This window comes from Podarcis cretensis (assembly GCF_951804945.1).
Source record: "Podarcis cretensis genome assembly, chromosome: 11".
Lineage (NCBI taxonomy): Eukaryota > Metazoa > Chordata > Lepidosauria > Squamata > Lacertidae > Podarcis > Podarcis cretensis.
In genome coordinates this window covers 42,121,933-42,136,642 of record NC_137180.1, presented here as the reverse complement: position 1 = coordinate 42,136,642, position 14,710 = coordinate 42,121,933, and the positions used below count along the sequence as shown (strand labels likewise).

The following is a 14,710-nucleotide window of genomic DNA, read 5'->3' as shown; positions in this document are numbered from 1 at the left end:
GGCTTGAGACATAATGTTAAATGACGAGCCTTGGGATCATCCATTCTCCCCCCCCCCCCTCCTCCATAATGGACCTAAAGAGGAGATAGAAAGAGCAGGTAAAGAAATGGTTAAGCACCCTTGAAAACTGCCCTTTTCCTGAAACTGTGTTTCCTTATTAAAAGCAGCCTCATCGTTTTAATACACGCACGTATGTGCATAGCATCTTGTTAAGCCCTAAAAGAACATCAGAAGTGACTGTTTCCTGAGTCTTTGCTATTTTTGTGAGCAGGACTAGGGGAGTGGGCATGGATGCAAAGCCCTTTTCTTCTCCAGTAAACCAAGGAAACAAGCATGAGCAGAGGATTAGAAAACGAGACAGCAAAATCTCTTGGGCAACCTGGAAAAAAACGCCGCTTAGCTGGGAAAGACAGCTCTGCGAAATAACTCATTAAAAAAGTTGGGTTGGAAATCCGTTCAGAGCATTTGCAGGTTCTGCTTTCTATAAGTGGCTCTTTCTTTTTTATCAGAGCTATCAACAGTACTTCAGCAGCATATTAAGAGGTGTCCCTGTTGCGAATCTAGCTCTAGCCAAATGGTTGTTATAGAATGGGGCAGGGAGAGCCTGTTCCATTCATCAAAAAGCCTGCAGCTTAAAGAAAACCTCTTGCATCTTGGGATTCACACTGCATTTTTCCTTCTTTTCTTTTTTTGCATGCCCCTATGAAGTTTTTTTTAAATAGTAAATGTGCCAATGCAACAAATTTGTGTTTGAAAACTTATATGCAGGCACACTTGGATTGTCGGCATGCAGAGTTTTAATTTTTTGAGAGCTGAATAGGCACAGATGTGTTTGGAGCCTTCCTCCCTGCTTATTAAAACTGTCCAGGTAGTTGTGTGTTTTATAATTTACACTTAGGGCCTTTGTAAGTCAACTGGAGTGGATCATAACCCACAAAGACAATTTTCACATGTGACATCAGTGCCTTTTAGCTTCTCTCTCTCTCTCTTTCTCATCAGCTTTGTGCGAAACTGGGAATGCAGGACAAAACATGGAAGGGATCCATTTTAAAATAGAAGATTAATTTAAGCCAATAAAATATGTTGTACGTTTGCATTATAGAATATACAAAAAGGCAGTTGAAGCCACAGGTGTAAAAATGCCCTGAGTTTACATAGAAACGTGCTCACCATTATCCGCACAGTTACTTCTTATGCCCAAATCGAATCAGTTGCAAATTTTGGCTGGTGTAGCTTCACAGACAGTAGCTATTTACTCTGTCAAACACAACCTCATATAATAATCTTCAAAGCTTGGAAAATCCATACTGCAATTATTATTTTTTACACCAAATGTTTGAGCCCCTTTCCCAGTGGAGCAAGCACTCCCAAACACCTGTGTTAATAGCCAGTATAATCACAGCCCCCAAAGGGTTCTGTTTCTAGTAGTTTAGACACATTTCCATTAAGTGGCTATCTGGGAGGAAATTGATGCATATAGACTTATCCAGGCTTCCTGTCTAGCCTTCAAAGATATCCAGTTAATATGGCTGGAAAGAAAATAGGCCAGAAGTCTGATGATTTTGTTATGATGATGATTATTGAAATATTTCTGTTTCCACTATGTAAAAACATCCCAAAAAGCTTATTAAGGCAATACCTTTGTTAGGAAGACTAAAATGTCACAAACAACAGTGAGGTGCTGTTTTCATCATATTCAGCTTTTGAGTCTCCTTGGGAAGGAATATCAGTTCTCTGTTCTCTAACAGTTCTCTAATAGTGTCATAAGAACATAATAAGTGCCTGTTGGATCAGCCAATGGCCCAACTTGTCTTGTCAGATGTCCTTAGCACTAGGATGGGGCACTGGTACCCTCCAGATGATGTTGGAGTCCAACTTTCATCCCTGATCAGCATGGCCCAGTGGTCAAGGATGATGGGAGCAGCAGTCCAGCAACAACTAAAGGGACTTCTGCATACCTGTCCTCTGCTGGCCACTATTAGAAACAGAATGAGGACCAGATGAGCTCTGTGGTCTGAGTTAGCATTTACAAATCTTCTGTTCTTAATAAGCAGACATTGTCCCTCTTGGCTACAATGCAAAAACACAGCACCTTGCCTCCAGCTTCCTTGTTTTGTTTTTGTTAAATTAAACTTTCTTATTGCATACGTGCAATACACAATTTATATGTCCAAAATAATACTAGTATACTAGTTTCTTTCTCTGTCTTGCTCAAACAGCACTTCCTGTTTTTCCTTTAGAAACAGATTATACCTACATTATCACCCTTAGCTAGGAAGGAAAAAGATATGCTACCTATTTCTTCCCACCCCAGTTCTGGTAGGCTTCAAATTTCTGGGAAATGCCTGCCATGCCATGGCTGTTGGCTCCCATTAAGAGACATTTGTCTGGCCCTGAGCCATTAGGCCTTGGGTTGGCCACAAGCGGCCCACGGGGGTCATTTAGCCAGCCCATGAGCCGCCCCTGAACCAAGCCGCCCGCTCAGTGAGTCCCCGCATGCTGTGCTAAACCGGTGCAGTGCAGGGACTCACTTCTGCGGCGCCAGAAATCGCATCTGCGCAGACACTGAAAACAGCGGGCGGGCGATCCAGCCCACAGAGGGATCTCCACTGGAGTGAACCAGCCCAGGCAAGGTAAACCTTGCTGACCCCTCCATTAGGCAGTAATCTGTTTTAACAAAAGGCACAACCAGGCTAACGTCCCTAACAGATGGAGATGAATACCTTTGGCCATCTGGTTCATCGGGCAAAGGGCTGGGCCCTTGTGTGGTCTCCTAGAACAGTCACTCTTCTCTCTTTCCTGTGCAATGGTGGCGCAGAAGCATTTGCTCTAGGATTAGTTCAGTTTAAACTTAAGCCTTAAATTCATACTGCAGCCATGGAGAATCCATGTTTAACCAAATCTTGTTAGACTACAGCTCCCATCATGGGCTAATGGGCATTGGAGTCATGAGAATAATAATAATAATAATAATAATAATAATAATAATAATAATAATAATAATTTATTATTTGTACCACGCCCATCTGGCTGGGTTTCCCCAGCCACTCTGGGCGGCTTCCATAAAAACCAAAAATACACTAAAATATCACAGATTAAAAACTTCCCTGAACAGGGCTGCCTTAAGATGTCTTCTGAATGTCAGGTAGTTATTTATCGCTTTGACATCTGATGGGAAGATAAGAAGCTGCATTATACCAAGTCGGGCCATTGGTCCACCTAGCTCAGTACCATTGAAACTGATTGGCTGCAGCTTTCCAGGGTTTCAGGCAAGAGTCTTTCCCAGTCCTACACGAAGACACCTTTTTGTATGCTAAGCATGTACTCTATCGCTGAGCTATCACTCTATCCCATAAAGCAAGGCCAGCAATCTTTCACCCATCTAGATGTTCTTGTACTCCCAACTCCCATCAGCCCCAGAGAGCATGGCCACTTGCCAAGGATGATGGGAGTTGGGGGGGGGGTCCAACTACATCTGAAGGGCTGAAGGTTCCTCACCCCTGTCCTACTGAGCCCAGTTGCTCCTTTGCTGGTCTACCCCAAAGTGCCGTCTAGTCAGTGCCTGAAGAAGGTAAATATAATGTTGAATGGTTGCAAGTGCTGTTTCTGAATGATTGCAAGTCTATCTGTTTCTACCAGGTTTTGAATTCTTTGAAACAAGTGCCAAGGACAACGTCAACGTCAAGCAGACCTTTGAACGGCTTGTGGATATCATCTGCGACAAAATGTCAGAAAGTCTGGAGGCAGATCCTGCCATTGCTGCCGGTAAACAGAACACAAGACTAAAGGACAGCCCTCCTCCACAGCAACCCAACTGTGGCTGTTAATAGAGTCATTGTCGACAGAGGCGGCTCCAGCGTGTTCTTTTGCCAATAGAGTATTTACATAGGGTCTATATGCCTTTATTTATAACGTCTTACCGGTTCATTTTGGGGGAAATATGTCTTCTTTAACGCCCACTGCTGGTACAGTATGTGCATAGAGTTGCTTTGCAAAACAGATTGCAAATGTGTAAGGACAGGGCCCTCCGATTTCTTAGCATTTGGCCTCTGCACGTAGATGACTGTTCATCTGCGCTCTTTATGTTCACCTTTATGCCCGTTCCACCTTTAGCTGGTGCTGTGACCTCAGGTCCACATTTTGTCTGGATTTTTCTCTTCCTTCATCCCCTTTCCGGTTAATGCTATTGACTCTTCTAGGTTGATGATCCAGCAAGTCAGAAATAGGACTCCCACTCCTTGGCACTCCAAATCAATACTAGCACTGCAGAAAGGTAGCAGTCTAATCATGCCAGCACAGCTGCACCTTCCAGGTAACTTGCCCGTCTGCATTCTCCAGAGAGGTCCATGCTTCAAGGTGGCTGGGGCCCATTAGCAAAACCGCAGGTGTCCTGTTAACCAGCGACAGGGATGGAGAATTTAGATCTCCCAGATCAGGGCTACCTGCCTCTCAGACAGCCTTCATTGGGAAGGGTGTCCTACATTCAGAACCAAGACACAGTTCCCTGGCTTTCAGCCATAGGCCTTGCAGTCGGATTGTTTACCAAGTATTTCTGGGTTTTTGGTTTTCCTTCACTCGAGCATTGCTTACCTTGAGGGATACTTGTCCAAACTTCAGACCATATTCATGCAAACTTTAATTTCAGTTTAATAATAATAAAACCACTGTAAATTCTTAACACTTTCACTTTTGTATCGGTCACACTCAGTGGGCAGTTAAAAATGAGGAAGGGACTGGAGTATGGGCTGTTTTTTAAAGTGGAGCAACGCACTGTTTTGGTGTTGTTAGCCGCCCTGAGCCCGGCTTCGGCTGGGGAGGGCGGGATATAAATAAAATTTATTATTATTATTATTATTATTATTATTATTATTATTATTATGGTGTAAGCAGCCAAGGTGTAGGATTTGTCCTTCCCAGGGTATCTCAGTGCACCACAGAGAATACAGTTACTTCCACTACAGAAAGTAGAGCCAAAAATAACTCCCACTACAACTAACACACTTATTTTCATACGGACACAGATGGAAGTTCCAAGGATTCAGAGCTTTGAATATAGATAGATATATTAGTGAAGTCATTGGAGGCCAATGGAAAGAAATTTATTCTTCTCTAATTGTCAAAAGCATGTACAAGAAATGAGTGAAGAAATGTTACAGAATGAAGGAGGACAAAGAGAGGCAACGTGAAACAGTAAGAAATATAACAAGAGTAATTGGGTTGCAGGCCTGTTCTCAGTTCTACATGCATGGGAACGCTGATCTCCAAAGTGCATTACTCTTGCTGTCTTTATTGGATGTACTAAACTCCTGATAGTAACACCAGTGAAAATATATAATTTTTGGTCAAGTTATTCTTAGCCAAAATTTAGTGGAACCCTGATCCTCAATATAGACAAGTTGGAAGAGACCTCAGAGGTCATCTGGCCCAACCCCCAGTGGTGCAGGAGTCCCACTACAGCACCTCCAAAAGGCTGACTTCCAGTGCTTCAGTTGCATCTGCATAGCTCCATCTTGGCAGGAGTTTCCTCCTCCTCCTCCTGGACAGAATGGGAACCCTGTAGGTGCTCAGTGAAGCTTCCCATTACATGTGCCAGGCATTCTACTACATATACATGAAAAGGATGCCCTTTGCACCCATGGGTGTCTGTATGATGCCGTGAAGATCTGCATAGCTTTGTAGGTACCCTTTGCATGGAGCAGCAGCTCTCTGAAATCACTGAGGCTAGTTCACACATGTGTACTCTACACTGGCTGACGGTCGGACCAGATGATGACTTGCATGAATGAATGGGACATTGCAGATTTATCCCTTCATCAACTCAAGTAGAATATTTTTCAACGGAAGCAGCTTATGCCTGCAGATCAAGATCAAGAAATCAACCGATCTGCATGCATATATGAACCAGCCTTACCGTTTTATGAAATGCATTTGGGTTTGTTTGTTTTTAAGTGCCAGGTTATTCTAGAAGCTCCGTTTTTGAAGAATTGAACCTCTGATTCCTACAAAGGATGGTTAAGTGTGAATGTTATTATATACCTGGCATGGGCCACACATGTTCTCATGTGGTCTTTTGGTGCAATTTCATACAACAACCCTTGACCTAAATTTCGTAAGTCTTCTTGGAGTGATCAGCTCCGTCCTCTGGCAAGAAGAACAATCTTTCCGTCCACAAGCAACTTGCTTGATTGAGTGGGAAAGTGAGAGAAGAGAGTGTCAGAAAGAGAGGGAGAGAGAAAGAAAGAAAGGTGTGGTAGAAAGGAAAAGGTGTGACTCCACCTATTTTAGCTCTGGCCCCACCCACACTTATTTTAGCCCCACCCACTTCTAGCATGTGACCCTTAACAGATTCACCTTGGCAGAAAGAAGGGCTCCCCACCCCTGTTATATACCATCAGATAACTTTTTCTTCTTTCTTTGCTATGAAACTTTTATTTCTCCTCTCCAGTGCCACTCTCATTAATAACAGGGAGAATTGCCGGTGAGGACAGATCTGGGTCATTACTTCTGAAACACATCTTGCCCCAGACTTGCTAGCTGATGATGACCACCTTATAGCTTTTCACAAAAAAGTCAGAATTTGATGGTGTTTCTGGAAGCCCCACAGGAAAATATAGCTACATTGATTTTTTTAAAGAAGAACTTCTACGGTTTCAGGAAACAAACCATGCAAATTGATTATAAACTCACAGAAAGACTGTGAAAAATAAGCAAGCAGCATGGCAAGTGTTTTAGCCACTGTATTTCCCCACATAGAGATATTTGTTTCTCAGTAAATTCCCTCTCTGATAATTGGAGGCACCTCTTCACCCTGCAGTATTCCATCTCGACTCCTCTAGCTGGGTCACAGTGACGAAGTTCTTCTAATTATCAGAGAAGTATAAAATGTTCACAGCTCTTATTTGCAACATCTTTTAATACCAGGTAGATGTTATGCAGCAGGGTTGCGGCAGAAATGACGGAAGGAAGGAGGGTGAAAGGTGGGTGTCTAGAGAATTGTTAAAAGGCACACCTGACCACGGGATTACTGCGTTTCACTGTAATTACCACATAGGGAAGCTAAGACCTCGCTCCCAACTGTGAGCCATAATTATTTTATTTTCCTTAACAAAATTTATATACCGCTTGACTGGTAAAACCTCTAAGCAGTCTGAAAAATATTAAAATTATCAGTAAAAAGCTGTTTAAAATATTATAGAAACAATTAAAATTAATAGTGAAAGAAGCTAAAAGATAATAACACCTGCGTGTCTAGATAGGCTCACCTAAAGAAAAATGTTTTAAATAGGTGTTGAAATGTACTCCTAAGACACCTTTTCAGATGTGTGGGAGCTGAGGAGAGCAAAAATAAGCTAAAACCTACGCTTGGATAAAATTGGGGTGCCAGAGCTCACCATAAACGCCTCCCATGTTCTCTTAGAATGGCAATGGCTCCCACCTGTGAGGTGCTGGAGCTGAGCTGGGGGGGGGGGAGGCCCGGTTATAATGCGCAAAACATATTTTAAGAGCATATTTTAAGAGCTTTTGAGGCACTCATCTCCCCACATCCAACTGCCTCACAATATAAATGAGCTAGCAGCATGCGCACACACACATAGGTTTAATTTTGTTCCTTTGTTTCTGCTGAATTAAACCCCCACCCCCAAAAAGTTGCCAATTTGCAGAAGAGGATATGAGGCAGAAAACTAGATAGCAGTCAGTCTTTTCTTGTCACCAACCAAAAAAAAAACAAACAAAAAAAAAAAACAGCAGAGGTGGGGAACAGCAAAAAAAGAAAAGGGTTGAAGTCAATATATACCACCAGTAAAAGAGAATTTGGTAGAAATCCAATCAAGGAAATTCTGGGTTGTATCTTAATGACGTTCCATCAGCTCAATGACTTCTGCTTGTGCAGTGGGACTCCCTGTTCTCTTGTCTTCCTGCTCCTCACCCACAAGAATATTTTGGGGGGTTCCCCAACTCTCTAGAGCCGATGAGGGGGGTGCAGAGGTGTGCAAGGAGATAGAAATGAATTCCCATCGCATAGGTGGAAGTCCTTGTGCTAACTTGACAACTTCATTGGATATAACTGCCCCTCTTAGGTGGGGGGGGGGAAAGCATTTTGATGCAAAAAAAACAGAGTGAAAAATACTGAAGAAATTCTAGCATCCCTGTAATGTGCAGGTTCAATTAATGCACATGTTCAAATAAGAGAGGTTTATTTATTGTAGGGCTGCCATATGTCCGGGTTTTCCCGGACATGTCCGGAAATCGGACTCTGCAAATGGCTTCCGGCAGGGTTTTTGCCAAATTGGCAAAATGTCCAGGAAAACCCAAACATATGGCAATTAGGGCGTTTAAAAAATGCTTCAAAAATCCTTATAAAAGCCTAAAAACTCTCTCTCCCCCCCCCAAATTAGGCAATCCTAATTTATTGCATTGTTTTATTCTGGGTTATTGCTTGTTACCAATGTAAACTTTATTCTCTACTAGTCTTGAATGAATAAAAATACTTTCTAGAGGCTAGTCTGATTCCTGAGAGCCCAGCTAAACTGTAACCACACTGGGATATTTTTGAATTTATTTTATTTTTTCCCTTTATAGCCCACCTTCTGAAGGTGGCATACATGGGTCTCCCCATCCAGTGGCGTAGTGTGGGTTGTCAGCACCTGGGGCAAGGCAAGTAATTTGTGCCCCCTAACCTGGTAGGGGCAGAGAGCTGCAAGTGCGAGCGCACCCCCCCCAGATGTTGCGCCCGATGCAGCCGGCCCCCCTGCACCCCCCACGCTACGCCACTGTCCCCATCCTCACTGATTCCCCACGACAACCCTGTGAGGTAGGTTAGGCTGAGAGGCCGTGACAGACCCAAGGTCACTCAGTGAGCTTCATGGCTGAGTGGAGACTTGAACCCTGGTCTCCCAGGTCCTAGTCTGACACTTTAACCACTACATCACACCATATACAAAAATAGCCGGACTGCTAGTTGGACAACTCCTTGCATGGGTGAATTGCCTTCTTGCTCAAGCAGTTCTTTCCTTTGCACATGGGCAAAATATTTCTAATGAAGTTTTGCATATTGGCAACTGGAACGCAGAGACATGAGCTGAATGTTACAATGCCTGCAAGCGCATACAAGCAATGGAGCAGCAAGCTTGTGTTTCAGTTTGTGTATAACAACTCGCTCTACAATACAGCAAATGTGCCTATCCCTTTTATGCCGTTAATTCAAAATGGCATTCCCCACCCTCGCTTATTTTCAAATCTGGTTGTTTGGTGTCTAAGATATGGAATAGCTGGCCTGTCCTTTCTGTCGAAATGGCTTTTTCCCCTTCTCTCTCAGCTGCAAATATATGTGACTGTTACTGGAACCATTTGTTCCTTTGTGCTTATACTCAGGGCTTTCCCAAGCGATCAGCTGATAATGCAACGGAGGTACAGTTGTTCAATGTCTCGTGCTGGATGCAAACATTTTTACTCATGAAAGCGTTTCAGATATCGTATTTTCCCATCGCTCAGAGCAATATATTGTTGCTGGTGAAATAAAAGATGCCTCCCTCAGCTAGAAAGACTGTTTCCTTTTGGAGTGCTTCTGTTTGAGTGTCACCAACTCCAATTGGCTAGAGCAGGCATAGGCAAACTTGGCCCTCAAGACATTTTTGGGACTACGATTCCCATCATCCCTGACCACTGGTCCTGCTAGCTAGGGATGATGGGAGTTGTAGTCCCAAAACATCTGGAGGGCCGAGTTTGCCTATGCCTGGGCTAGAGCCTGTGATGCCACAAATGATAGCAAGAGCGTTGTCCTGTTGCCCCATTTGGTCACCCTGACATGAATGCTCAACTTTGAGAGAGGAAGTATAGCTGTCTTAAGCTCAAACTCTCCCACTCTCCCATTCAGAATTTGCTTTGAGACTCATGGGGGTCATTGACAAGCTTAATTGACTAGGACTTTGGACTTTGATGGTTGAAACAAATCAGTTTCATCTCTTCTTGTTAGACCCTCTTTGCAGTTTGAGCATTCCTCTCCAGTTTGTGCTGGAGTACATCATTCAGTCATTTAAAAAACAAACCACAACCCTGGGCTGTCTATATTTATTCTCCTCCATTCTATATGTATTGGTCATTGCACTATTGCTGGTGAACTGGAATAAGCCCTTGGTATATTGCATAGAGAAACGACCTGAGCAGCTCAATCTGTGTGGCCTTTCCAGAGCTTGAGTCTGAAAGATTATTATAGAGTTTCTTCCCAGTCAGCTCAGCTCTGCTATGTCCAGCTGTACTGCCTGCACCTTATTTATTTTAAGAATGAAGTGCTATTTAACGGTGCACTGTGTTCATTGGAGTTTGATCCTAATGTGTGGAATTGTCGGAATGTTGTGTTTTCTAGGAGACTTAACAGTGGTGCAAGATTTATGTCTGTTAATAGCAGTTTTGTCAGTCACAGACAGTTGCTAGAGCTAGTTTTCAATGAGCATGTTTTGTGATGGCACCGTGTAAATGGGGGGTCTTGTTGAATAGGGGGTCCTTTTTCCTGAGGGTACTGATGCACACCCACTTTTCCTGAATCAAAACACTGTAACTGTTCCTTCCATGGCAAAGTTTGCATATATTCCACCCAGATTATGTTGGAGAAATCTGCAGTTAATACTGGATTGTGAAGATGCTTGTGTTTTGTTTTTTGTTTGTTTTCCACAGAAGCCTGTGCCATCCTTATTCATTTTGTCAAGCCAGTTCAGTTATGAGTGACAGGAAATGAAGGGTCTTCTTAAGGGAAGTGATTCCCTGAGATACAGGCAGATTGTCATACATGATTTTTTTATGTTAGAAAGTCCAAAAAGCGTATCTCAGGTAGCTTTGAGGCATCATTCAAAGTATAGGTCGTTTTCTTTAATAAACTACCAGATGGTCTACATCAATATACTGTTTAGAGAGTGGACCAAGTACCTTTGGACTAACTCTTCTGGGAATCAGAAAAGTTATGACAGAGCTGGATTCATAGCAGATTCCCCATAACTACTGCAAACCAATCCTTGCTTATTTACGCCTGTCAGATAATTAGGTCAGTTACAGGATTTTCTGTTTCTTTCATACCCAACTAGAACTTGGTTCTGTCGAGCATCCCACTGACAAATTCAAAATACAAGTCAGCTTTAATATTTGTAAATTATTTTCCTTCACAAGTCAAGTGTATAGTGTGGTGGTGGTGTTTTCATTTCTTTTCTTTTTTTTTAAGTCTCTGTTAACACTTATTCTATCAAACTGCTTAATAAGTCACTTGACCAAATCAATCAATCAATCAATCAATCAATACTCTGGTTTCTCTTCAGATCGTGTAAATCTTTCGCCTTACTTGAACAAATATCTCTTGCACGTCTCATGCCAACTCATTCCATACATTGGTTTAGCCATGACAAAATCTAAATCATTTACAATCCTTTTCCTTATATCTCTCCCCCCCATCCTCATACCCCACTTTGTGGGATTTGCCAAGAAATTCACCTTATCGCTAGGAAGTGCCTGTGGTAATTTCACAAGCTATAGAGCTCATATTTAATTTTGCAGTGGAACAGATGGACACAGCCCCCTGGCATTTTAAGGGGGAGAGAACACACCCAGACCTCCCAGCTATCCTACATCCTTCCCTAAACATAGGAAAGAGATACTAGGACTTACCAGGATGAAATTGACAGAAATGGGTAATTCTGACATGTACCTTGCAAACTAGTGTTAAATGGAAACCGTGCTGTAATTCCCGTTCAATATATTGTTGGTAAATGTCCACTGTGTCGTGATTCAGTTGGAACTGTCAGAATGTGTATACTATTTAATAGTGTTTGTGGAACTGAAGTGTCTTAAATGTGGCATGAAAATGTTATTTAAAAAAATAGATTTGTTTCCTATTTTTGAACACCTCTAACCGGAGGGATCATGGGCCAATAAGTGCAATATTTAACGACTTATTCAGTGTATATAAACTTGTGTGGAAGAGAGAAGTGTTGTGGATGTGTGAAATTCCTGCTGCTAGTTGAAGACTGTGTGGCTTATTTAAACAATTTCTAGTAGCTGTTTTAAGTGTCCGATAGTCACGTTTATATCGTATAAATGCTTTTAACAGTGTCGTACAAGAATATTCTATTCCTGATTCTGTTAAATTAATTATTTTTCCTATATGAGATGATTATAAAAAAAATATCCATATGTTTCCTTGCAAGTGCATGTCAATTTTACTTCAAGAACTGTGTCTTTAAAAAAACAACACCAAAAGATTATGCTATAAATAAAACAATGAAGAAACTTATTTTCAGTCAAAAGATCTTAGGCGTTTCTCAGTTTGTGCACATTTCAGAGGCATGTTCTATAAAAATGCATCATGTAGTAGACTGACTCCCATTTCTTCTCAGTGGTCATTAGTTGTAGACTCTGCCAGGTTAGGTCACCATAATGGAATGTATGTTCTAGATATCTCTACATTCTAGAATACAGGCATCATAGCTCAGACCACAGTAATAACTTGAATGCTAAGGAGACACATGGCAATGTTTCCCTTGCTTCGACATCAGTATGTGCTGGGGTGGGGGACAGAGAAGGGTGCAACCTCCTGCAATGGGGGCCTAAAGTAGTAGAAAGCTGGATTCCTTTGTAGCTATACAAGACCACTGCAGAAAAGAGGGCCAGTACACCTGATGGCTCTTTCACGAGACAGATAATTGTTTGTAAATCTACAAGGATATGCAGTTGGGAACATAAGTCGTTGTGGGCTCCTGGCACATGCTTTGCACATGTGTGCAAATACATCTCTCCGTTAAACATTACAGCATTCACCAGTGGGTATAGGAAAGTCTGTTGCACCCTCCTTTGGTTCTCTGTTCTGGAGGGCTGTCCAAAAACAGTCTTCTGTTTGAAGCTGTCATCTCTTAGGGGTCCAGATCTAGTTTAAAGATAAAGAACCACAGAGGAGGGAGAGCAGGAGCCATGAAGTTGTCCTTCAACTGCTAATACTACAGCAAACACACAACTTACGGGGTGTCTTCTCCACTATGGTGTGATGTACAGTACTGCATTTCTAAATTATAGTCATTATTTCTAAATTTACATCTATACATATACCACATGCAATTTTTTAAATGCAAAGGTGCCCGCTTTTTCTTTTCTTTTCTTTTTTGGTGACACAAAGCCTCATTTTTAGCAGTGCTTACCTGGGTCACTCTATTGGAAGGGTGGTCTTGCACATGAAATGTGAGCCTCTGGAAAGCACACAAAGAGGTTTAGCAATGGGAACCTAAGCATGCCTTGCTCAGAAATAAGTGGCACTGAGCTCCATAGGACTTAAAGGTAAAGGTAAAGGTACCCCTGCCCGTACGGGCCAGTCTTGACAGACTCTGGGGTTGTGCGCCCATCTCACTTAAGAGGCCAGGGGCCAGCGCTGTCCGGAGACACTTCCGGGTCACGTGGCCAGCGTGACATCGCTGCTCTGGCGAGCCAGAGCCGCACACGGAAACGCCGTTTACCTTCCCGCTGGTAAGCGGTCCCTATTTATCTACTTGCACCCGGAGGTGCTTTCGAACTGCTAGGTTGGCAGGCGCTGGGACCGAGCAGCGGGAGCGCACCCCGCCGCAGGGATTCGAACCGCCGACCTTTCGATCGGCAAGTCCTAGGCGCTGAGGTTTTACCCACAGCGCCACCTGCGTCCCATAGGACTTACTCCCCAGTAAACCTGCAGTTTTATGAGAGCCCCACAGTGTGAGCCTATGCATGTTTCCTCAGAAGTGACTCCCATGGTACTAAAGAGGACTTAGTCCCCAGGAAGTGAGAGCTGGACCATAAAGAACGCTGATCGCCGAAGAATTGATGCTTTTGAATTATGGTGCTGGAGGAGACTCTTGAGAGTCCCATGGACTGCAAGAAGATCAAACCTATCCATTCTTAAGGAAATCAGCCCAGAGTGCTCACTGGAAGGACAGATCGTGAAGCTGAGGCTCCAATACTTTGGCCACCTCGTGAGAAGAGAAGACTCCCTAGAAAAGACCCTGATGTTGAGGGAAATGGAGGGCACAAGGAGAAGGGGATGACAGAGGATGAGATGGTTGGATGGTGTTCTTGAAGCTACCAGCATGAGTTTGATCAAACTGCGGGAGGCAGTGGAGGACAGAAGTGCCGGGCGTGCTCTGGTCCATGGGGTCACGAAGAGTCGGACACGACTAAACGACTAAACAACAACAACCACAAGTTTGCATAGGATTGCTGCTTAATCTACTTGTTTACAGGGCTGGCCCAATACATTTTGTTGCTAGAGACAAAAGCAAACCAGAATGACAGTTAGCAGGGCAGTATCCCCCTCCACACCTGAGGGTGGGGAAGTTGAGCAAGCCATATGACCCCATACCCCCCGCCCCACAATATTTGCTGCCTCACTGTGTCCTGCTAATGGCCATGATACCAGCTTCTAAGCAACTGCAGGGAAGTATCTAAAAATGCAGTCATTTTCCAGTAGTTTGAGGTCTGGTTTATGTGTTACCAAAAAAGAAAGAAAACACCCATAGGAGATTGTTCACTGTCTAGCCTAGGGGCAAGGGATTCTTTTGAATTCAGGTAGGCTATAGAACACTGATTAGAAGGATCTATGTAGAGGTATTTCACAGACTGGGGAACAAATCACTGATGTGTGGGAGGGTCATTCTATTTAATTCATTCTAAAACATATTTGGAGGGGTCCTGAATTTGATCAGAAAATTCC

General features: G+C 43.1%; 1 protein-coding gene and 1 long non-coding RNA gene across 5 annotated transcripts in view; one reads left to right on the top strand and one right to left on the bottom strand.

Annotated features, from left to right (window-relative positions):
* Positions 1-3,844, top strand: part of RAB3C (RAB3C, member RAS oncogene family) — a 106,896-nt gene extending 103,052 nt beyond the window's left edge. For all 4 annotated transcript variants that reach the window (XM_079995820.1, XM_079995819.1, XM_079995818.1 and 1 more), the window contains exon 5: positions 3,640-3,844. In XM_079995820.1, the coding sequence (XP_079851946.1) occupies positions 3,640-3,827 (188 nt within the window). In that variant the 3' untranslated portion in view covers positions 3,828-3,844. The remainder of the gene's footprint in view (positions 1-3,639) is intronic.
* A 6,801-nt stretch (positions 3,845-10,645) lies between these two features.
* Positions 10,646-13,778, bottom strand: LOC307226150. Its single transcript, XR_013843343.1, has 2 exons — positions 13,659-13,778; positions 10,646-13,286 (listed from the first exon to the last, which is right to left on the bottom strand). It is a non-coding gene; the product is annotated as an uncharacterized lncRNA (long non-coding RNA).
* Positions 13,779-14,710: the final 932 nt, after the last annotated feature.